Source organism: Gopherus evgoodei, chromosome 8 (assembly GCF_007399415.2).
Source record: "Gopherus evgoodei ecotype Sinaloan lineage chromosome 8, rGopEvg1_v1.p, whole genome shotgun sequence".
NCBI classification, from domain to species: domain Eukaryota; kingdom Metazoa; phylum Chordata; order Testudines; family Testudinidae; genus Gopherus; species Gopherus evgoodei.
This window is the reverse complement of record NC_044329.1, coordinates 32,978,789-33,004,173: the sequence shown is the minus strand read 5'-3', so window position 1 is coordinate 33,004,173 and position 25,385 is coordinate 32,978,789. Positions and strand designations below refer to the sequence as shown.

General features: G+C 39.6%; 1 protein-coding gene across 3 annotated transcripts in view; it reads right to left on the bottom strand.

Annotated features, from left to right (window-relative positions):
• The window catches only part of RANBP17 (RAN binding protein 17), a 271,780-nt gene that overhangs the window by 209,885 nt on the left and 36,510 nt on the right, over positions 1-25,385 (bottom strand). For all 3 annotated transcript variants that reach the window (XM_030572154.1, XM_030572155.1, XM_030572157.1), the window contains 6 exons: positions 24,564-24,683; positions 23,237-23,383; positions 21,971-22,143; positions 17,659-17,852; positions 11,281-11,386; positions 9,547-9,682 (listed from right to left, as the gene is read on the bottom strand). In XM_030572154.1, coding sequence (XP_030428014.1) covers positions 9,547-9,682; positions 11,281-11,386; positions 17,659-17,852; positions 21,971-22,143; positions 23,237-23,383; positions 24,564-24,683 — 876 coding nt within the window. The remainder of the gene's footprint in view (positions 1-9,546; positions 9,683-11,280; positions 11,387-17,658; positions 17,853-21,970; positions 22,144-23,236; positions 23,384-24,563; positions 24,684-25,385) is intronic.

The following is a 25,385-nucleotide window of genomic DNA, read 5'->3' as shown; positions in this document are numbered from 1 at the left end:
TGCATGGCAACATCCTATTCTCTGATACAAATTTTTTTAATAACAAAGTACACTTGTTCCCTGAGATAACGCTGTCCTCGGGAGCCAAAAAATCTTACCGTGTTATAGGTGAAACCACATTATATCGAACTTGCTTTGATCCATCGGAGCATGCAGCCCCACCTCCCCGAAGCGCTGCTATATCGCTTTATATCCGAATTCGTGTTATATCTGGTCTCGTTATATCGGCGTAGAGGTGTATATGTAAACTATAGGGTATTTTTTATAAGGAAGTCATGGCTTATCTCAGTTTTATCTACATAAAAAGAAATTGTTGCCTCCTCTTTCCATCTTTTGAAACTTTAATCATTCCATACCCCTACTCGAATGTACTACGGAGGTAAGTTGCACACAGTTCTCATTATGAGGCTTCCTTAACAAACTCTACATGTTAAACTCAAGTGAGAGGCATTTCATGCAATCTGAAAAATATTCAGTTCAATTAAAAATAATTGATGCATGGTGAAATAATTCTTCCCAAAGCTGCTGTAAAATCTTCAAAAAATAAAGCTACTTAATAATTTTCATCTCCTACAGGCTACAGAGAAGCATTATTGCATATTAAAAATTGGAGTGCTGTTTTCCCAGAGGTAAAAGAAAGTTATTAAAACAACCTATTTATTGTTGTTATAACTATCCATTTGTGCTACACAAAAAGTAACAATTTCAGTACATTAAAAGAAAAGCTAATTAAGGTATAATTAGTATTTTCTGTATTTTGATAATTAGGGGTTAGTTGGCTATTCCTTTTCAAATTTCTATTTGATGCACCCCGACAATATCTTTAATGAGCAACTAACACTATTGAATCCCTGATGGCTGAGGAGTTTAGTGACCACTACTACATTACTTCCATTTATCACTGCCTCTTTACCTATAAATTAAACTAGCCCTGTAGCTATGTTGATCTACTTTATATCAATTTCTTCATCCATATGAGCTGAATATGTATGGCATTAACCTCATTTACTAGTTGGGAAAAGCTGAATTAAAATGAGATCTAATTTCTAGTGCACAGCACAATTTCAAAACTGTCTGCTAATTTCCGCCACCTGTCAGCACAGCAATCCTTTACTTTCTTGTAATGAAATAGAACAGTGTATATATTTTACAGCTCAGAAAAAGGGTCATCACTCAAAAGTGTTAAGATATCATTAATCAAAGACATTTAGGTCCTGGATCCTGTTATGTAGCTTCCACAGGCCAATGGCTGCACCCACACAGAGCCCCAGTGAAGTCAGTGGGGCTCCACACAGGCACAAGGATCCTATCATGTGTAATGCTTTACAGGCTGAGTGCCAAAAGTAGCCAAATTCTGTACACGTATTTATTGTTCCTGCCAGCTCTAATGGTATCATGCCCGCAGAGAAGACAATCAAATAAATAATGAATGTAGAAAAAGGATATCAATGTAAGTCGTTGTAACAGACGTTCTGCATTAGAGAACGAACCTGGCCCTAAATTCAAAAAGTGCCTATATAATGTCAGAATACCCTTGGATTGTGCTTTTAGCAATTGCAAATTACATTTACCAAGGCTGAAAATTATCATAAAATCAACATATTTTGTTCCTTTCTTCCCCTACAATATACTGTTGTCTAATTCTTACTCTCCTAATTTTTGTTTATTATAATGCAGCTCTATTTCTCAAAAGCTCATATTTTACATTTACAAGTTAAAAGATTGGAAACATATCTTAATGTGAATGTAGTCCCAAATATTATTTAATAGCTTGACATTCTTTATATTGATTAGACAGACGAATAGATGGAATGTGACGGTATTATACATAATATACAGCAAGCGATCTCTCCCCCCCCCAAAAGCAATAATTAGTTAACCCACTTCACAATCATGCCCCAATCTAGGAATAACTTTTACTGTGAATAACTAAAATACAATAATATCTGCCATTTACCCTTCTCCACAGCTTCTATACCCAAATGAGAATACTGGGCCAGATTCCCTGGACAGCTCAGCTGGCATAAATGGATTAAAACTGTCCATATCTCCTCAGTTAGGCATGAGAGCTTGCTCTTACTCTAGAATCTCTACCATTGCACCTCTTCATCGTAATGCACGGGGCATGAAGTAGTGAGGCCGGTCAGAACACACTATACCCCAGTATTCCTGAACCGGAATGGTTTCCCAAGAGCGGTCCCTTGGGAACCATTGCCATTTAGTGTAGATTAGAACAGCCCCCAGACTGCTCTAACCTACACTGGGGTTAGGATAGAGCCAGGGAAAGACAATCAGCCTCCGTTACAGTCTCAGACTAAACCAAGTATCAGAGGGGTAGCCGTGTTAGTCTGGATCTGTAAAAGCAGCAAAGAATCCTGTGGCACCTTATAGACTAACACATGTTTTGGAGCATGAGCTTTTGTGGGTGAATACCCATTCATCAGATGCATGTAGTGGAAATTTCCAGGGACAGGTATTTATATGCAAGCAAGCTAGAGATAACAAGGTTAGTTCAATAAGGGAGGATGAGGCCCTGTTCTAGCAGTTGAGGTGTGAAAACCAAGGGAGGAGAAACTGGTTTTGTAGTTGGCAAGCCATTCACAGTCTTTGTTTAATCCTGAGCTGATGGTGTCAAATTTGCAGATGAACTGTGAAGCTCAGCAGGTTCTCTTTGAAGTCTGGCCCTGAAGTTTTTTTGCTGAAGAATGGCCACCTTAAAGTCTGCTATAGTGTGGCCAGGGAGGCTGAAGTGTTCTCCTACAGGTTTTTGTATATTGCCATTCCTAATATCTGATTTGTGTCCGTTTATCCTTTTCCGTAGAGACTGTCCAGTTTGGCCGATGTACATAGCAGAGGGACATTGCTGGCATATGATGGCGTATATTACATTGGGTTTGTCTTGCAGTAGGAGGCTTCTGGGTACATGTCTGGCTAAAGTGCAATACCCACACGAGGAAATAAGGAAACAGATCAACAGAGCCAGACATGTGCCCAGAAGCCTCCTACTGCAAGACAAACCCAAGAAGGAAACCAACAGGACTCCACTGGCCATCACATACAGTCCCCAGCTAAAACCCCTCCAACGCATCATCAGGGATCTACAACCCATCCTGGACAATGATCCCACACTTTCACAGGCCTTGGGTGGCAGGCCAGTCCTTGCCCACAGACAACCTGCCAACCTGAAACATATTCTCACCGGTAACTGCACACTGCACCATAGTAACTCTAGCTCAGGAACCAATCCATGCAACAAACCTCGATGCCAAATCTGCCCACATATCTACACCAACGACACCATCACAGGACCTAACCAGATCAGCCACACCATCACCGGTTCATTCACCTGCACGTCCACCAATGTAATATACGCCATCATATGCCAGCAATGCCCCTCTGCTATGTACATCGGCCAAACTGGACAGTCTCTACGGAAAAGGATAAACAGACAAAAATCAGATATTAGGAATGGCAATATACAAAAACCTGTAGGAGAACACTTCAGCCTCCCTGGCCACACTATAGCAGACTTTAAGGTGGCCATTCTTCAGCAAAAAAACTTCAGGACCAGACTTCAAAGAGAACCTGCTGAGCTTCACAGTTCATCTGCAAATTTGACACCATCAGCTCAGGATTAAACAAAGACTGTGAATGGCTTGCCAACGACAAAACCGGTTTCTCCTCCCTTGGTTTTCACACCTCAACTGCTAGAACAGGGCCTCATCCTCCTTGATTGAACTAACCTCGTTATCTCTAGCTTGCTTGCACATATATACCTGCCCCTGGAAACTTCCACTACATGCATCTGACGAAGTGGGTATTCACCCACGAAAGCTCATGCTCCAAAACGTCTGTTAGACTAAACCAAGAATCTGGCCCGTTGGATTTCAAATTTGAAACTTTTATTTTAAAATGGTTCGTACTGGAATGTGAAACTGAAAATGTTTTGTGTTACAGATACTTTTGAAGCAGTCAGATACATACTTGCTAAACCTGATAATTTGAATTAGGAGCTAAAACTCACCCTCCTCAAGCATATGCACAAATAGGTAAAAAGGCAGACAAGCTCACTGGAGCTACTGGATCCAGTTCTGGTCTCCTCTCAAAATTTGTGGAGTTCATACCCTGCAGGTCATCTGCAACCAGATGAATGGAACAGGTTTCTGGGCCAGAATGTGGGAGTTGTCTGTACATTTTAACCAGGGTATTCCCCTGCCTAATCCCACAAGTCCTCAGGAAGATCACTTCTGATCCTAATAGGACTAATCTGTGATGAAGATCTGATAAGAGCCACAGCCAAATCAAAACACTTGCTCTTACTAATTCTGCTTCCACAAGGCTGCCCTCACCGAAAGGTGTAATAGGACCCAATTCTGGCCCAAAGTGTTTTGGAAATTGCTGTAGAATGACCCAATCCTAAAAATACATCCCAAGGTTAAATGCTGTTAAATAGCATCACATGCTGTACAAAGTAAAGATAATAAGTGCATAATTAAGGTAGACATAATCCTTAATCCTTGGTGATGGGGAGGAAGGGAAATGGGGAGCGGGAGGAAGACTAAAGATAGAGGCCACAAAACGACACAAATGATGGACAGTATTAGAGCCCTGATTCTGAATTCATTCAGCACCTTAACATTTTGAATTTAATTTCTTTTTAAAAAAATATATCAGGTTATAAAATATGTAAAACCACTAGAACAGTCTAGTGAGTAAATCCCATCTCCACCTTCAAATCTAGTACATACTTACTACCATAATCAAAAAACAAAACCACAGAAGTTACAAAGAGCTGGCAGTTAAAAGGAGTCTTTTGTTTTTAAAAATACAGTTTGCTCAAGAGTGTTGTGAGACATCTGAGTATGTATGTACATATCTATGTTTTTAACTTTGTATACTAGAAACATAGCAACTCAGTCTATAAAAGGAAAAGGAAATGTAAGCCAAGAGTAACTTTTTATAACTTTACTATAAACTTTAAATGTTTGAGAAACTTAACAGTACATTGTTAGTAGTAATGATAGTTGCTATTACTGTGAGGTCAGGATATGCAAACACCACCAAGTTGACCTGGTTTAAGTGACCGCCATAACTTTTATCAAACTTATTAAGCGTATACATTTTATCAACTGAGTTGTACTCCCATTATTACTCAGAAAAAAAACCTCTCCAATGTGCTATATTCAGATTTACCCAGAGTAATATCAAGCCACAAACTGATGAGAACCAAAGAGCCCAGATCCAGTGAGATGTGTCTCCCCAAGCCATAATTGTCCAAACCAGCCCTCTTCCTATGACTAAATTAAACATTCATTGCAGCTGTAGCACAATGCAGAAGTTCTCAAGCTGTGGTCCATGGACCATTGTCGATATACTGAGCACTTGCTGGTGGCCTATGTAGCACTTACAGATTATCTTGTGCTGACCTGTTTCCTGTTACTAAACACTATAAAAAGACAGCTGAAAATACACTCCTTACTTTCCTAATATTACTCTTCCATTTAAGCATTTTTTGTACTTGCTATGGGAAAGTAATATGAATACTGATGACAGGAGAGATCACCTGATAATCTTTCTATTAAATTGTAGTAAACATAATTAAAGAGTCTGAGAATGCCTGCTGTACAGTAACTTTAAACTTCCTCTCAACCTACACATGTGTGCATGCACACACACACACACACACGCCTACCTACCCAACCCAAAACCAATTTGTGGAAAGGTAAAACTTCTTTCTAAACACAATACAGTGATGGTTTCCTGTAGACCTAAACCATCTACTGCTGGCTCTCAATACTTGTGGACTGCATATCAACAATGCCCCATCAAAAGTAAATTTCAAAGGTGTAGGCGAAGTTTGCCAACCACTGACAATGGACCAGGAAAGCACTCCTGCCCACTACTCCTTCCCCCTAGTCAAAGACCTGGTCATTTATCCCAATCCCAAAAGGGAAATCAAGTGACTGAGGAAGTTTCAACTCTGCCAGTCAGGAGGAAGGAAACACCCCACTATCTCACTAGGATATCAATCCTCACTGCTCACATATACCAGAGTGCTACTTGGGGCATGTATCTGGCTAAAATATATCCTCTTAAATAGCCTCAAAAAACGCACTTTAGCAATACAAAACATAATACATGTAAGAGAAAGGGTAACTTCCCTCTTGAGGATGTATATTATTTCCCTCAAATATTCATGATGTTTCCCCTATCACTTACATTTTCTGAACAGGAAGAAATAATCACCTTAAATAATAACACCACAAAAATAAATGTACATATTGGTCACAAGTTAAGAATACTGACATAAAACCCATTTAATAAATGAGTCAAATAATGAAACACAAAGTATCCCGTAATAAATAAGACTTTGGCTGCTGAAATAATGGGCCAGATCCTCGTATGAGGCTGATCTGCTAACAGATGGCTGGTGGCACAAATCTGGTTTAAAAAGTTCTTCTCTGCACTGCTTTGATCCAAATACTATTCTGTTCAGGGGCAGACCCCAAGCACCACGTTAGAACAGCTGTTCGTTGTCCAAAGAGTTGAAAACACATCTCAAGATCAGCACAGCCCAGGGCAGTTCCAGACACACCTCTTTCCTGCTATAGTAACGGCACCTATGTCAACAATGTGCCACCACAGGATTAGCCTTACAGTAGGGTTAGTCTGGTTGGGCCAGCTACATCAGCTTTAGTTTAAAAATACACCAGTAGCGCTGCACTATACCATACCAGAGAATATGACCCAATAGCACTTAGAAACATATTACATATGTTAATATGTACAAATCAAAAAGACTATGTCCTAGTACATTACTTTTACATTGACAATATAGTAGCACCTGCTCAGTGGCACCGCAAATATGTAGTGGCACTATGGGAGCAGCCTTCGAGGCTTTTTCAGTATACTTAGAAAGACGACCATTGAATGAACAATAGACCATAGGCAATGAATTTGCCAAATTCTTTTCATGGTCTTTCCTACAATCTCTGTATTTGATGTTATTCTTAAATTGCCATAGGAGGTTTTGGATAAAATATTTTTTAAATGTAGCTCCAAATTATCACCAACAAGCCAAAAGAAACTTTGCTGCATTACACTAACTGTAGAACAAGTCTTGTAATTAAGTTAGATTACTCAATTTTCTCTAATCACTGCTTGTTTCTAAGTATATGAACATAAGATCAAATTTAACAATGTTCACATAAGACTACACCTCTACCTCAATATAACACTGTCCTCAGGAGCCAAAAAATCTTACCGCGTTATAGGCGAAACTGCATTATATCGAACTTGCTTTGATTCACTGGAGCGCGCAGCCCCACCGTCCCCAGAGCACTGCTTTACCGCGTTATATCCAAATTAATGTTATATCGGGTGGCATTATAATGGGGTAGAAGTGTATTTCAAACTCTCTCAATATGGCTGAAACATGCAGAATATCCATTATCTGTTCTGTAAATACAACAATCTGAACCATGGTGAATATTTATATAAATGGATATTAACTTAGCCAATTGATATATATCTGTTTTTCTGCTTCCAAGTGTGAATCTTTTTATTGCATATTTGTAGCTACCTGCCAGCAATATGCAGTACCAGAGGATTTACAACTGCGAGGAAAGAATGCCATCTGCTGCTACAAATGCCACTAGAGCAAGAAAAAAAACAATAAAAAGATAGCACAAGTTCTGCTTTCTGTTTTTCTCATACATGTAAAATATCAAATAAATATACTTTGGGATCAGTTTTTAAAAATACACCAACTTCAATATGGCTCTACACACAGGATTCCACATGTATGGAGCTAATTGCAAGAACAGGCATGTAACTTCTGTTGATAACAGAAAAACCAGGGGTCAGACCCACAAACAGAGAGGATCCAACATGCACAAGTCTCCTCTGACTTTGTGTACTTGGGTACAGTGCGCATAATGGAAAATTCTGGGTCAAATCTCTTCCTTTATCAGGTTTTAGTACAGGAGGGGAGTAATAGGCCTCAAGACAAGTGGTGAGGCCAATAAGACTCCATTCATGCAAGGAGTCAAATTTAAAACATTTTTGCTATTTAGGAACATTTTAATCAACAGTTAACTAGCTAAACTTTCATATGAATGGCAGTTGTGACAGCAATTTTAAGACTTCTCAGCCAGTAAAATACATGGATTACCATAATAAATTTCATGTGCATAATGTTATGGTTTAGTGTGCAAGAACTCAAGCTTTACATCTTTCTTTTGACAGGGAAGCTCCAGGCATTTGTGTTAATACTTCATTTTTAAGATATCATTTCCCCCAGACCCAAATTCTTCCCCCAGTTGTACATCAGCACTACTCCTATACCAGAATGATAATGGAAGGCACAGCTTCTGCTGGATTGGCTGGGAGAGGGTGCTAAAAAACCCATGACAGTCTGGTAATGCATGATGGAGTATAGTATGCTGTAACAGGTCATTTCCACCCAGCACCAAACCCAGACAGCAAGAGCCCACACACAATAGGGAGAATTAGGACATCAATGTATTTATTTACCACCTGACAAAAATCAGATATTATTGATCAGAATGATTATGACACAATCTTGCTTCCACTGAATTTCAGTCAATGGGAATTTTGTCAGATTTGAGCAGGAACAGAATCTGTTATTGTAATATTATAAAGCAATATGTCATATTTGAAAAACACAAAAGAGCTCTGGCAATTGATGCAATACTTACGTTTCCGTGAAAAAGTAATTCAGCAAATTATAAAACTTTATTTTTTAATATCAAAGTAAGGAGCCATTTAATAACCCTGAACTATGATTCAAACCAAAGGGGATAAAATAATTCTTTGGTTTGGGACTGTTCACCAGAAAACATGGGTACAAAAAGTAAAAAAAACAAAAACAAAAACAACAAAAAAAAACTTAGTTACTGTCAAAAATCTTGCTAAAGATTTGCTTGGGGCTCAAACAAAATTCCTTCAATCTTTCTCAAGATCAACTGATCTCATCTTACTGATGCTCTCTTTATAACATCTATATTATGACTGTCCCCTACAGTTAAGGTGAATTAACTGCTGCTTCTTTCAAGAATGCATCTCACTTTTCCCTCTTCCTTCCCTATTTAAATTGCAGACAAGCCAAGTAATGTGAGAAATACAGTGGAAGCTGCATAATGAGTAACTGTCAAAAGAAAAGAACTATTAAAAGAATAAATCTTGTATACCCAGATGTGAAATATAACACAATATAGCAGAACCCAGTTAAATGTTTGAAATAAAAAACTGAATTGCAAAGTAATCTAAAACTGTTAAATGAATACAACTGTTAAAAATATTAACTCTCTGCATGCCAAACCTTGAAATTTTCAAGGTGCTAAATCCTCTCAAACTATATGAAATTAACAAATTAAGTATAAGCTTAATATCCATCAGATAACGTCTTCAGTTTTCACTCCTGCACATCTTTTTACACATACACTTAAGACATATTAGTAACCCATTTCCTACAGAAATTTCTTCATTTTAATTACACAAATCTTGTTTGCTGCAAAGACTTACTTTTGAGGTGCGCTGAAGCTGATCCCCCACATATGTTTTACGGAATTGATCCAAAAACCAGAGAATCGCGAGTTCTACTTTTTCATTACTAGACCGTGGTAACTGGGCATCCATCAATGATATCAGCTGAAAAACTCTTAATGACAAGGGAAAACATTCTCAGGAGGAATTTTCAAAGACATAAACAATATTCTGACAGCTAATTTCTCATGGGTCCATCAGCCATTATTTATTTGCCTAAGCTAGTGTTTGCTACTTTTCTTCCTTGCATTTCCTTCTTTCATAAACTACTAAAATGACCACCACTCACAGCTGCACATCAACACCATGCTTCTTGCTAAACTATGCTCTGTCACTTGAAATACATTTTTATACTTCTGTCAACTGGCAAAATACTCTTTTTCTTAGAACAGCATTTATATAATGAAAGCATTAGCTACTACAGCTAAGAAGCATCAGAACTCAAAATGCAAATGCAAAGTAAATTACTTTAAGGGTAAAGAACTGTTTGCATTTAATGGAAAATGATGAAAAAAGTTCTATGAAGAAAACAATCTTGTTTATGCAGTATATGATACATTATCTGTTTGTCTCTTACTCCATTCTTTACTTCTTCGGTTTGAATGAAAATTGTGTTTTTGGGCCAGATTCTCAGCTGATGTCTGTGTGTATATCTGTATTGATTTCAGAGTAGCTACTTTAATTTAAACTAGTTAAAGATCTGAGCCTTTCTTTCTAAAATGTGACAGCTCTTGCTTCTCATTTTCCTCCTCCTTGTGTTCATACTTAATTCTTTAAGTACTAATTCTCTGACAATTTATTTGGTTGCTCTGAAAATTACTATGACTTTTTTCTAATTCTGAAATATGCAATTTTTTTGTATTTGGGTTAGAAGCCAGATACACAATGTCAGTGTTTTAAAATACCCTCTCACATTTAATAATACAGTGGAACATCAATAATGATGCCGAGTCCAAGGCAGATTAGTGAAGCTTGAAATGAGGATGTAAATACAGGCATCATTAGCCAATTCTAAGTGTGTAAGTCCCTTTTTCAAGTGTGCTGGGTGTAAAGCCAGGGCAAGTGGGACTCCCCTATGTATCACAGAGAATGTGGTATCATCCACAACAACCTCTCCCATGGTCTTAAAAGTGGCCTCGAATTCTGAGTATTTGACTTCAAATGTCTATTGCCTAATTTTCAAAGGTGCTGAGAATCTGCAGTTGCCATTGAGTTCCCAATTTGCAAACTCATGTGATTAAAATGAAGGAAGCAATGCAAGAAATGAACAAATGATAAAACTAACAATTAGCAAAACTACCATTTTAAGTCAATGTACATAATAAATAATAACTACCTTTTTAAGTCTATACACATAACAAACAGTAGGTGCAGGTGCTCAACCACAATCATCCAAAGTTGGACACTCAAAAACTGGGGTACAGAAAATGAGAGGGCAATTCTGAAATTCTAGCTCTAAGTGACTTACTGCCTGGCCACTCAGATCAGGATGAAAACACTACATCCTGAGACCTAGAACCACACCACCATACTGAAAGATGAAGGAACACGGTTGCAACTGGCTCAAATTCACACAAATTAAGTAAATCCCTTGAGTTTGTGGCAGACAACAATGCATCCAACAACTGAGCAAAGTTTGGGCATCTCTTGTTTACCAATAGATGTTAAAAAACACATAACCCCTGTTTTGGTTTGTTTTAACAATATACTTACCGACAGGACAATTCTCCATCCATGGCATCATGTTCATCTGTACTGGTGTAAGTTAATCTTCCTCCTACAACAGTACCAACAAGATACACCAGCCATGCCAGACGTCCTAACATTAAGAAAGAAAGAAAAAACCCTCCAGTAAGCAACTACATTAGCAGAGTATAGTTCTGTAAGACATATGACTGTGGAAGAGTCTGCAAGAGTAGCGGTAGAAGCATCATCCATTAAGACATTTTAAAGTGGACTAGACAAACTAATCAAAATTATACACTTAGGAACAATCGAGCACTGACAAGTGAAAAGGCCAAATTTGAGGGTTTCTTCCTCTTTAAAAAAAAAACAACTATAAACATGAACATAGGCATTTAGACTAGAGCAGACTGGACTTCCATATTGTTCAGTATCCTCTCTCTGATACAGCCCAGTACCAGTTGCTCGGAGGAAGGAGGAGCTCTATCCAGACTATCAGTATGACTCAGCAATGTCCAAGTTATTAGCAGCCTGCAGAACCTATCCACAGGATATATCAACTGTGGTAGCAATTCCATAGTTAAAGTTGTAATTTGATTTCCATTTTAAGAGGATGAGGTGCTATACACACCTCAGTTTTAACTCTCCCTTCTATCTGAATGCTCTCACATCTGGTCTTTAACCATAAGAGGAGTTGTTTTTGTTTTTTTCCTTTATGGAAGTTAGTTCAGGCTAGGAAAATGAAAGAATTTTTTTTTGCTTTTTGACAAGACTTCTATTTTTTCCTGGCATTTCACCTCAAATACCGCTTAGTCTAGAAACTCAAATGTTTTATTAATGTAAGCTTTTAAAGGTTGTGGAGTTCATTTGGGAGTTATTCTCAATAATTATTTTAACTTTAGGGAGTCTATGAGGTTGCTACAGGATTTATAAGCTTCAGGTCTGGCAAAATTTATGAATTCCACAGGCACAGCCTGCGTAGTTTGTTATCTCTCATTCAAATAAGGAATTAAAAAACTTCAGAGACACTCTTGATAGTTTATAAATTCTCTAGTTCTGAGCCAATGAAATTAGAAGTTTTGCAGACACAGGGTGAAGCCTGTATGCCCTTAGAGTTAAATATTTCCTGTTCCAGAAAATTAGTAGCTTTCAATCATGTAGTTTTCAAGGGCCGCAGGCACTGCCGTCAGAGCTGAAAAGTTTTGAAGGTACATCTTATCCATTAAAAGCTTTGCAGGCCCATTTTGCCAATCTTGTAAGCTATGTGAGTGCCACTTCAGAGCTTACAGGGTCTTCAGGTACAACCCAACCATTAGAATATCTGTAGGATCAATATGTAAATTTTGCAAGATCCATACCTACCACCCTTGTGCTTACAAGGTCTGTATGCACTGCCAATGGGGCTTAGACAGACTGTAAGCTGTAAGCTCCATGCTGACAAGCATAGGATCTTCAGGATTGTTACAGTACTAGCCCTGTAGACCTTGAAAGAGTTTTTATACCTGCAGATCATGTAAACTGTGTATCCCAGAAACTCAGGAAATCCAATGCCATGTGGCATAAATTAGGACAATTTAAATTTCTCCCACGTAGTTTAACTACAAGACCCTGATCTTTAATAATGGTACTATTTAGACCATGGAAACTAAATTATTTGTATTTAACCATGAGCCGTAGTAACCAGCAATAGCCTCTACTGGGAAAAAACGGTATAATAGTATTAAAATAGTATTTTCTCGTAAGGTGGCGTCACCTCAGTGGCTGATCTAAGAGATTCATTGTAAGAGATTTATCAGATTGTTGGAGCTTCCAGTTGCACATTAACATGTCCCCTCAACTACAATGCTACTCCTGGCCTGGATCTTCACTAGGAAAAAAGCTGTACTGCTAACTCAAGTTAACTAATTCAAAGTAGAATCCTAGTGAAGACAAGGTAGTTTACACACGAGTTAAGGTTATGGCGGAGCATATTCCACCAGTTAAATTATGTGAAAACCAGAAACTGCCTTGTCTTCACTAGGATTTTACCTCAAGTTATGAACAGACCTGTTTTCCTTAGTGAAGACAAGGCCTTGGAGACTTAGATTTGACCAAATAACGTTTCAATATTGAATGCCAAGGAAAACCTAGACACGTGAACACTGCAATGTTTTCCTTTTAAAAAACATACTAATATTCTAAGAAGTGTATAACAGAGATTTTGATATATGTATAGCATGTTCTAATTTGCAAAAATTAGAGTGTTTGATGTTTGTTTCACATTTTTTGCTGAATTCTTCATTTGTATACCACTAAGCTTCAATTAATTTCCCCCAAGATTTACACTGACACATTCTGAAAGTCCAGAACTGAAGGGCAATGAATTTTCTCTGCCCAAGCCCATTCAGCTAAATCTTTCCGAGGTATACACCTATGCTTTAAAGGTCAGATCCTGATTTCTCACATTGGTGTAAATCAGGGATAACTCCATTTCAATTAGTGGAGTTACTCTGATGTAAAAATAACAAAGTCAGGCCCTTCATTTAAACCTTGTGATAGTAATCAAATCGGAAGACACAAGCAATGATAAAATAGACACTAAAATGTACCACAGAACGCAAACAAAGGGGACATGATTTTCAATACAAATATTTATAACAGAGCATTCTGATCTATATTTTAACTATCTTGCAAAAACTTTTGCAATAGAATTTGAAATCACCAGCAGATAAAGCTTAGTGATACATAAGGTAAAATGTTTACTTTTACTTCTAAGGCACAAAGGAACATTAATAAACAATTTTACAGTTTTGGAGAAACGTTGATGACACCTATTTTAAAATTCATTAGATATCTGAGACCTTCACTTGGCCATTTCCTCAGCCCATCACTTCTTTCCTATCCTCCATTTCTGCCCCTCCAGTACAGAGTTTTCTCTAAATTCTTTGGTGAAGGAAATGTTGGTTTGCCACCACCTCCAAGATAAGAAAGCAGGGAGGTCAGCCCCCCACAACCTACAGAAGGATAGAGCCAGTTGCATGGAGGCACTGTCTCTCTGCTCTTATCTTTAATCCGTAGGCTTACATGTGCTTTCATGCAATGCAGCCAGACAGTGGCTGCCCTTGGAGCCCCATCATCTGTACCTCAACCCTCATCCCCTCCCCATGTGCCTATCCTGGACCTTCCAATATATCTTCTGCGAACTTGAGGAAAGATTGATGTTATAGATTCAGATGATCTCAGACCCACTGGCAGAGGGGACCTCTGACTGAAGACCGCAGGGGGAATGATTATCTGCAAAGATTCTGCAGTATGTACCTAAATGAATCTGGAGTAACAGTACCAAATGTTAGTGTCTTTTTCTATTCCAATAAATTATAAAATTAACTCCTCACACTAAGTCAAACATGTAGTTTTGAAATAAGTTATTTCTGTGATTCTGTCACAGGCTGATTTGGCACTCGTTGAGCAGTATACAGGAAGTACTGGATGAAATTCTACAATCTGACATATAGGAGATCAGACTAATGGTTTCTTCTGACCTTACAATCTATGAGATTTGCTGTGATGGCTGTGGAAACATTTAAGTTAAAAAGGAGAACTATTAACCTGTTAAGGCACTTACACCTAGCCAATGTCTACAAATATATAATCCGAGAGAACATTCCCTGGATTCTAGATAATCTGTTTTTTAAAAAGCTATGTGGTATCATACATTGACCAACTGTATTTATGTAATTATACAGAACATTAGTGAATCAACGAAGGAGGTGTCTATTAATCTCCTATGGGGACAACTGTGTTCCAAAGACTGTGAAATACTTGCTGAACTCATCACTGATGGCACGAGGCTAATGCACAGACAGAGAAAGATGATTACAAAAGCAAGCTAATTCAAGGGAGCAGCAAAAAAATAAGATGTGCCAAATGGCCAAACGTTGCAATGAAAAATATTTTATTTACAAGTTTCTAAGAATGATGAAGGTAAAATACGCACTGCAAGAGAGCCCCTCTCTAGGAAAACAGCATGACCCGCTGTTTGAACATGAGACCAGCTGTTTGAACAAGAAGCTGCTGAGCACTAAACTCAGCTCTTTTTGGACTCTTTGGGTACGTCTGCACTGCAACTAGACGTACCCTAAGTGAGAATTTAAGCAAGTAGCTTATGCCAAAATTTTCAGCAGTGAACACTGATTTTGGGTGCCTAATACACTTCCAGCCTAATTTTCTTATGTGCTAGACACTGCTGAAGTAAAGAGGCACTTCAGTTGAACAGCAACTCTGAAAAAATAAAATCAGACATTTGACATCTCAAATTGCACATGCAACAACTGAGGCAACCATAATTACTGAATGCTTTTGAAAAATTGGCCTTAATTTTTCTGGTTCAATTTACTCATCTGTTTTTTGTTTTTTTTAAAGAGAGAATGTTTACCTATTTCACAGGAGTGTTCTGAGAATTCACTAGCTAATGTTTATATTTGACCATATAAATTCTATTAAAAATTATTTATTGTTATTATTAAGAAGGGTTCCAGAGAGTATTGAGACCATCCCAATAACTTACTAGATTTGGGGTCTCAAGAAGCCTCTCCCCCCACACACACCCAAAAAAAGATACCACTGCCAAATAAAAAAAGACCCACCCAGGCACAAAAATATTCCGCAATTACACAACATATAGCAGCCAATTTAAAGGGATTACTCAATCTAGAAGCAGCAACACCACAGGACTGCATAGCTAAAATGACCATATAACAGCAGGTGCTCCAGTGACTTGAAAGGCAAGCCACCCAATCAAGATTGGCCATTTCAAAAGACTGCAGCATACAGCAGCTGCTTTTCAGAGCTGCATGGTTCAAATAGCAGAGCCACTATATTGAACCACACACTCTTGTCAACAATTTGTATTTAAACATAAAACTAGTTACTCTGACACTTATGGAAGTAGCTCAGATTTAAACAAAGGCTATTTTTCTGATGACTCTTTCTCTCCATTCTGATTTGTGGAAAGCAGAATTTCACACATATAACATAGAACCAGTTTACCATTACACTTTTCCCAGTTCTTCTCTACTTCAACTATATGAAGTGTTCAGGGCATTTGCTTTTGCAGCTGCTTAGCTAGACTACATTTTTTTCTTTGGCAAAATAATTATTGCTGTAATAATCTGTAATTATGGTTTATAACAGCAATAATCCCAAAGAAATCAGTCATTACCATAGATCACAAGTAATCGTTAACTACTGTTAATGACCTATTTCTTGGGGATTATTGTTTTAGTAAACCATGACCGCATCACCATCGATACAGAGACCAAGACAATATAATAAAATGAAATCTTAATATAATATTAACTTATTTTGTAACATTAAAAGCCATTAAACATCTAAATTAAAGTATGTATAACTAAGGGATATAACATTTATTGTTCAGCATGAACAGAAGTGTTTAGTTTGCAGAAAAAGAAACTGAATTCTTCCGCAAGGAGCAATACAGAATTAAACTGCACCAAACTTTCTCTTATGCCCAAGTATCAACCTATGGAACCTTCCTGTGTTACTGTAATTGACCATTCCCTTTTGACTCTATGCACAAAAGAATCCAATAACAGCAGTGAAGTACAGACTGCAGCTGGAGAACAGAAAACTGCCTTTCAGTACAAGTTTGCTAATGGACCACAAAGGGAATGTGACAGGTGCATATAGGGAAGGGAAGTAAGAGAAAGAGTCAGACCACGTGCATTATATAAGTTAGAATAAAATGGCTCCCCACATTTCACTCCGCATTTCCAAGATGTCAACAAAAAGTAGCAGTATGAATGGCAATATCCGATCCAAAATATTACATCTGTAAAAGAACAGCTGTATTAGGGGAAAAAACTCAGTTCAGTCATATAAAGATGCAATAACTATAAAACAGCTACACTAGGAAAGAGTCATTTATATGATCAAGTTAAACAAGGGACAGACAAACAATTAATCTATGTAATATTACATAGGACAGAATATTGTACAATTTACATACACTATCTCTTTATAGCTAAGTTGCTTTTCCAATACTAGTAATTAATCTTCACAAAACTCAGAGGGAAGTAAAGATACTTAGTGTATTTATTTTACAGATAGGGCAGCCAAATCAGAGAAGTTAAGGCCTACATTTTCAAAAATGGCTGTCAAGTTTAGGTCCCTCCGTTTTCAGGTATCTAACTTGAGAAATTTAAAGCCTGGTTTTCAGAAGTGATGGGTTCTCACAGCTCCCACCGTCTTCTAATTGGGTTAGAACTCAAGAGTTACTACTTTCCAGACGTGTACTCAGACCACCTGATCACACTTCCCTCTCATACACAGATGGATAATTTTGCACCATTTCAAGTCCACATAACAGAGAACAATGCAGTCTCAATCATATATGAAATAAATACTAACCTTCTTGGACTGTGATTTCTAGTGGATTCCTACTAGAAGAATGCAATAGCTTTTGGTAGTTTTGTGCATTTTGGTCAAACAACTGTACAAGAAGTGCACAGGTCTTTTCATATTCACACCTGCTGACTGTGCAGAGTTGCTCCAGCTGCTGAAATACAGTAGCTGTATCATCCAGAGGATCTTCCAAACCATCTCTGCAATACACACAAAATAGGGGTTACTTACTAGAAACGATTGTTCTTTAAGAGTCACCTCTGTGCATTCACATCCGTGATAACTAGCATCTCCAGCATCAAGCTACAGGACTGTACAACAAAGCGGTGTCCTCTGGGCAGTCCATTAGCATACCCATGCTGGAATGTCATTATTGTCTTAAACTATATAAAGGACCATATACACCTGTGGCAGAGCTCTGACCTTGCTCCCATGGGTCCTGTGCTTCTAGGTGGTTTATGCTAACCTCAGTGGCTCACTGTGACCCTCCACGTAGCCCTTCTCTCTCTAGGGCCAGGGTTACAGTCTACTTAGCCCTTTTCATCAAAGGCCTGCAAGGAGGTTGGTGAGAGAACTCCCACAGTCTCTGTTCAGCCTCCTGTCCTGACAGGGGCCTGACTTCTCTCCACAGGAGATGTTCCTATAGTGGTGGGTTGGGAGGAACCCGGGCCCACTCTCTACGTCGGGTTCCGGCCCAGGGACCCTAATGGTAGCAGTTGTTGGCAGCCAACCTTTCACTGCCAGAGTTGCTACATTTCCCTGGGCCACTTCCCCCACAGCTCTCCTGCTTCTCCCTTCCTCACCCTTACCTTAGGGCTCCTTTAACGATGGTCTGAGATGTCTTCAGTAACCAGCCCTTCAGCCGCACTTCCTTGTCTCTGGCTCCCTGGCTTTTCCCTGGCTGACTGGAGTGAGCCCTTTTTATAGTATCAGCAGGGCCTTAGAGTCAGGTGGTCACATTAATTGAATGGCCTCACCTTACTCTTTGCAGGTTAATTAGAGTCAGGTGTTCTCATTAGCCTGGAGCAGCCCCTGCTCTGGTCAGTCAGGGAACAGAAAACTGTTAATCCAGTGGCCAGTATATCTGCCTTCTGCTATTCTGCTGTACCCAACTGGCCTGGGTCTACCACACACCCCAACCACCTCTATCATTCTCCCGAGCCTACAGAGTCCTGAAATACAACAAACTCAGAGGCAGAGGGGAAAGGCAGATGAGCAATGTAAATGCACAGAGATAACTCTTGAAGAAAAATGGTTACTAGTAAATAATCCTGCTTTCTTCTTCAAGGGCCCCAATGCATTTCCACTTATGAGAAAGTAGCAAGTAGTGCTCCTATTAGAGGATGATGGACAAGACATTCTAGGCAAAATTGGGCTATGATAATGCCTTACAAAACTGACCATTAGATCCCACTGCCAAGTCCAACAAATAACGCTTAATGAAAGAATAAGCAGAAGAACTCCATGTTGCTGCTTTGCAAGTCTCTACAATAGCAGTCTCAGACATCTACAGCATCAGCTACAGAGGCAGCTCTGGCCCTAGCAAAATACATCTTTAAGCCAAGAAATACTGTTTATTTGGCTAAGGAGTAAGCTCAACATCTAAGCTGCAGAAGCTTGGGTAGCCTGGGATCTGAGGAACAAAATAGGAAGAGACATATAATGGGACAGATGAAAATTTGACACCGCCGAAGATATAAAGCTGGGGTGAGGTATCAAAATGACTTCTTTATGTAATGCTATAATGGATGCAGAGGCCATAAATGAAAAAAAACACCCTTGCCATTGAGAAAGGAAGTCAGGGCATAACAGAAGCTGAACCAACAGTTCTCTGGACAGAACAGTGTGCCAATACTGCCATGGCCACATTTGTGCTAGCAGTATGATGTGGGCTCTGTCCTCTCTGATTTTCCTTATGACTCTGGGTATCGAAGGAAGGCTATGAGAAGACTGCTCCAATTCAGCAGCAATGCATCCGATAAAGATTTCTTATCTCTGTGACCACTGGTGCCAGTACAGGACATTTGGCATTCTGACTGGACACAAGTCAATTTGTGGTTGACCATGCCTGAATAATAATAAGGATACTACCTCATTTAGGGACCATTCATGCTGGTTGTAAGATTTCCTGCTGAGGATGTCTGCCTGTATGTTCTCCTTCCCCACTGTTAGATGTACAGCTAGTGGGTGTGCCATGAGTGATGTCAAAACAGGTAAGCAGACTCCACAGCAGACATGCATCAGTAGAGGAGACAATGCCTCCTTTTCTTTTTCTCCTTAGGCTCCTTTAACAGATCAGAATGCTTCCTCCTCTTTTCTCTTCCCTGGAACAGGATCATGAGGAGACCTGAAAGCCTAACTCTCAATAGTGATGTTGACTAGTGCCGACTGGGAGGGCATCGAGGAAATTTTTGGTGCCAACACAGACTGCAATGCCAGAGCAGTCCTGTTTGGTTGGAGCATGCAGCACTAGACAGTATCAACCAAGAGACTCAGCCCAAGTAAGCGTTTGCCTCAGGAAGGTCAATCTGAGGCCTTTCAATGAGGGGAGCAATGAAGCTAGGGCAGCAAAATGCATGTCAGATCTTTTTAAAGAAGACTTCAGCAAAGAGGTGGACCTCAAAACTCCCAAAGGAATGCTAGGATAGTCCAAGGAAGCCAAGTGCACCTGCCATATTAACTTTCTGTTCTTCCTCATCTGAGAAGAGAGAGTGCAGCAAGATGTCCCTTGGGAGATTATGAGCCTGTCCCAGGCACAATAGGCACCATACATGCTCATCTGTCCCTGGAAAGATGGTTGAGCAGATGGCACATCTTTTCAACCCCATGTGGAGTTCAGGACCTGACAGAGCCTAGGAGATAACCCAAAGCAAGTGGCCCCATATACTCTAACTTTAATATGACTGACTCACTCACTCACTATAAAAGGACAGGCTAACATGCTTGCAGACTTGAGAAGTAGTTTCACTTAGGTCTTGCAGCAAAGGAACTGAGATGAATGATGACAACATCCTAGCATGAGAGCACTACTGCCTCCCACAGGAGACAAAGCTTAATTATACAGTTTCGCAGCTCGACACTAGAAGAACTAGATCCTGTAAGTGGGAATGCACAGAGACCCCTGAAGAAGTATTAAACATTTTTAACCATTCAAAACACATTTTTTCTGTGGGTGTTTTATTTGCTGTGATCGTATGGTAAATTTGTCTAAAATATAAAAGGGATTTTGGCTATAAAACGTCAAGTCAATAAATAAAATTACTAGCTGGGACAATAAGCATAAATCTATATAGCAAATGAAGGTAGTACTCACTTAAATATGTACTGCAAAGCAAAAATAATATGGAATCACCACAGATTTGTATCTTATTAACCAAGCTGTCATGGCATTTAGTACAGAAATATGTTAACCAACGCCTTTATGCAATTTTCTTCAAAAGTACAGTTATTCTCTGAAAAGTGACTATAGAAAACGTACACTGGTGTTTCATTTTTGTGTGTGAGAGAGAGAGAGAGAGAGAGAGTTAGTTAGTTATAGATAGAATATGCTCAGTTTACAAGTAAAAGGTTTTTTTTGCCTAACTGCAAGCCCTGCAAAGTAAAGCGGGCTTCCTTCCAGTTCACAAATCAACAACAAAAGAGATTCTGCAAGTGGAACTTAGTTAGCAATTTTGTTGATGATATGTGGAAATGGAATAGAACCCAACTCACTCTTTCCCAGTTGTATTGGCCCTGTGGAGAACAGAAGAATAAATATATATTTTTTTAAAAACAGCTCATAGCTTATTTTTTGTACTAAAATGAGCAACTACAACTTCAAATACAACAGGGAGTAGATGTGCTGAGTAAAAAGGGACCTCTTTATAGTCCTTTTTCAGAGCAGAATCACACTTTAAAATAATTCTGCCACCTCATCTTGTGCTACTCTCTCCTACCCTTTCAATAACAGGTGGGATTCCTTTTCCTGCCTTCCTTTGCTGATGTAGTGAGGGACCCTAGGAAACTCCTGCTCTGATGGCATAAATGGCAGAAGAGGCTCAGCATCAAAAATATTTTAGATATTGGATTATAATGGGCAAGGATCTTTTTATAATATAAGGGGGCTCTGGAAAAAACCAACTTGAACTCAAGTTTTATTTTTGCTCTTGCTTTTAAGACACTGAGCCAAATTCTGATCTCACAGCAGTGTAAAACATGAGTGACTACTAACATCAATAAATATAATTTAATGTAACTGATGCGAGAAAAATGCGATTAAGTTTTATTGATTTTAAAACAAAAGCACTGCAAAGTTCTATTTATACTGAAGAAGGTTTACCTTATAACTACAGGAACAGATTCCAGTCTAGAAGTAATGTATGCTTTTGTGATCTCTGGTGCATATGTATCTAAGAGGTGTGGTTCTGTTGATTTCACAAAAGGTACCGATGCTACCATTCTTTGCCACAGAGTTAGCAGATAGTGAACACTGTTTGGAGCAAACTCCCAGTGCTACAAAGAAACAAATGTAATTTTAATTAGAGCATATCTTATCCCAGCGTGAAAATTTATGAACATACATCTTATCTTTACTATTAGTATTATTTACGTTAAGGAAGTGCTCAAATACCCCAATCAAAATCAAGGCCTCACTGAATTATACTAGACCAGCGGTGGCCAAACAGCAGCTCGTGAGCCACATCTGGCTGTTTTACAGTTAAAGTGCAGCTTATGGACATCCCACCCCCTATTCTCTGCCTACCAGAGGCGGGGGCGGGGGGAGAGGGGAGAGACGGGCTCAGGGCTTCTGCCTAGCAGTGGGATGGCGTAGCTAAGAGCTTCTGTGTGAGATGACCGGTGCCTTCTGAGCGGGGGGATTGGGGGGGACAATTTAAAGGTTTCCCCCACAACAGCTGGAGTCACACACCCGTCTTACCCTCAGCAGGCCCTCCCTGCAACTCCCAGGTGTTAGCTTCTTGTGAAGAGGCAGATGCAAAGAATTGGGAGCTGCAGAGAGGGCCGCTGCTTTAGCTCCTCTCTCTCCCCAGGGCCTTATCTTGCTGGCTCTAGCAGCTGCTGTACAGGGAGAGGGCCAGTGGCACCATGTGATCACACCCCGGCAAAAATCTGGTGGTAAGGGGGGGAAAACGTGACCCCAGTTCCTCCTCCCACACATCACTTCTGCCTTCTGTCTAGCAGGGAGGGGGTCTCAGGGCTTCAGGTCCATGGGGCGCACCTGCCAGGGCTCAGGGCTTCAGTGGGAGCAGGGCTGAAGCCCTGAGACCCCTCTCCCACATGACTGAAGCCCCAAGCCCCATCAGGCACCTCCCGGGGGCTCTCAAACATCTGAAGATTGACATATGCAGCTCAGAGAGTCAATAATTTTAGCCACCCCTATACTAGACACTTTAGCACAAACACATAGGAAGATGTGAGCCCAGGACTGAAGAGTTTACCAAGTTACATTACTGGCAAACTTGGAACAAAGTACATTTTCATGTAAATAACATCAGTTGAATGCAAACCCAACCCCAAAACAAAACAAAAAAATCCCAAAAACCAAATCCCACATCTGTCAAGGATTTAAGGCTGCATTTATCCTTACCTGTAAGCTAGTAATAGTGAAATTGGCTATCAATCTGATAACCTCTGAGTAATCCTTCACCATTACTAGTTCTCCCAACTGGTAGTTTGTCTTTAGTCGAGCCAAAAAACGACAGAACTCATGGTAGTTACCTGGATCAGATAAACCCTAAAATTACATAAGAAACAAAGTTTTTTTAAATCATCAGACTAACCTAATACGCTCATAGCAACTGAAAGAAGCGACTCTTTGGGCAGCAGGAAAAAGAGGATAGGAATCCCTACGGTATTTGGGTGATGATAAGGAGGAAGAGGGGGACAGATTTCCCTCAGTGGAGCCAAGGGGGGTACAGGAAGTGGCTGGACCAGGGATGGTCACTCACCTCCATATGCACCAGGGCAGGGACAGGGTATTTATATCCCTGCATTCCACAAATAATTCTCTTGCTCTCTCTCAATCCCTGATTAGCAACACCCACCTTCCTACCCATGGGATCAGAGCAGCACCAGGTTTTATGATCAGTTGTGTGTGGGTTTGTGCTAGCCCCTTTTTCATTTGGTGCTGGGAAGGAATTTTTTCTTCACTGCCAGATTAGCTGGGGCAGAGTGGAGTGTTTTAGCTTTCCCGACAGCAAGTCAGCTGATCAGATAGGTAAGGTGGTTAGGTCAAGATGTCACAACTAAATAAGTGGTAAGTGTGGCCGATGTCCAGTGCAGGTACTCATTACAAAGGGGATAAACAGGAGTTGGAAATGGATTTAGGGAGGCATCTTCTAAGGGAAGCTGGAGAAAGGGAGGTCAGGACTTGTAATGTCTGGTATAGCAGGAAAACAACCCTTCCCCCTCCGCCCCTTTTTCAGTCCCCCTTAACCTTCACATGAGGGGAAGGCAATGGGGTCCCAGCAACAGGCTGGCTGGGACCAGATTGGGAAGAAGAGCTGACAGCAGTCCTTCCAAATAACTGGAAACAATTAAGGAAAGAATGATGACCAGAACTGTACAATTTATTGCCAGGTATTTCCAGATATGTTGTGTGAATAAAAGGTGCAGCCTAATCAAAGCACCTCCACTGCCTCTTGTCTTTATTCCTACATGGCCAAGACAAGGGCATAACGTCTCTTCAAACATTGCTAATTTAACAGATGACAGCTTTGTTCTGCATAGCTTATTTTGTACAAATTGTGTCCCAAAATTATTTCTGGTTAAGAAAGGAGGAGAAGGATGGAAGTTTAAAGAAAGGCCTCTGGAAGACGGTCATGAGGGATGAAGAGAGACAACAAGGTTGTGACAAGGCATAGAAATTCACAAATAATTTTAACATTTGCAAAGAATTTAAAAAACAAAAATACCTGAGGATTTTCAAGGATTCTTTTCACTCCTTTGATTAGATTCCCAAGATACTTGGTACGTTCTGGATTGCTAAATAAAGATCTTCTTGTAGAGGCAAACTGAACCAAACAGGAAAGTGCCTAAAAAAAGAAAGGTTTCAGAGTGGTAGCCATGTTATTCTGTACACTAAACCATGTTAGTCACTACAAGAAATGAAAAAAACGAAGCTCCCCATGCTAATTTGCCCCTACTGTTACTCACATCTTCTTGTCAACTGTTTGAAATGAGCCACCCTGTTAACTGTTTGAAATGAGCCACCCTGATTACCACTATAAAAGTGATTTTTCATCCTGTTGATAATAGCCCACTTTAATGGATTTGTCTCGACTCCCCCACTGGGTAAGGCAATTTCCATCTTTTCATGTACTGCTATATATATATCTTCCTACTGTATTTTCCACTCCATGCATCTGATGAAGTTGGTTTTAGCCCACGAAAGCTTATAGATGAACAAATTTATTTGGGCATAAGGTGCAACAAGTATTCCTTTTTAAATGAAATAAAATAATTGTAAAACCAAAAAAGCAAATCTCTGCTGCCTGACCAGTTGTCTTCCCTTATTTGGAAGGATTCTTCCCAGGGCTGTTGCACCACTTATTATTCAGGTTGCTCAACACCTCCCATTATAAGACCATTATTTCCATTCCGTATAATAACTGCCAAGGAATTATGATGTGATTGGAATAAGAGAAACAGAAACACATGACCAGAATACTGTCATAGATGGACATAAACTATTCAGGAAGGACAGGCAGGGCAGAAAAGGTGGGGGAGTTGCACTG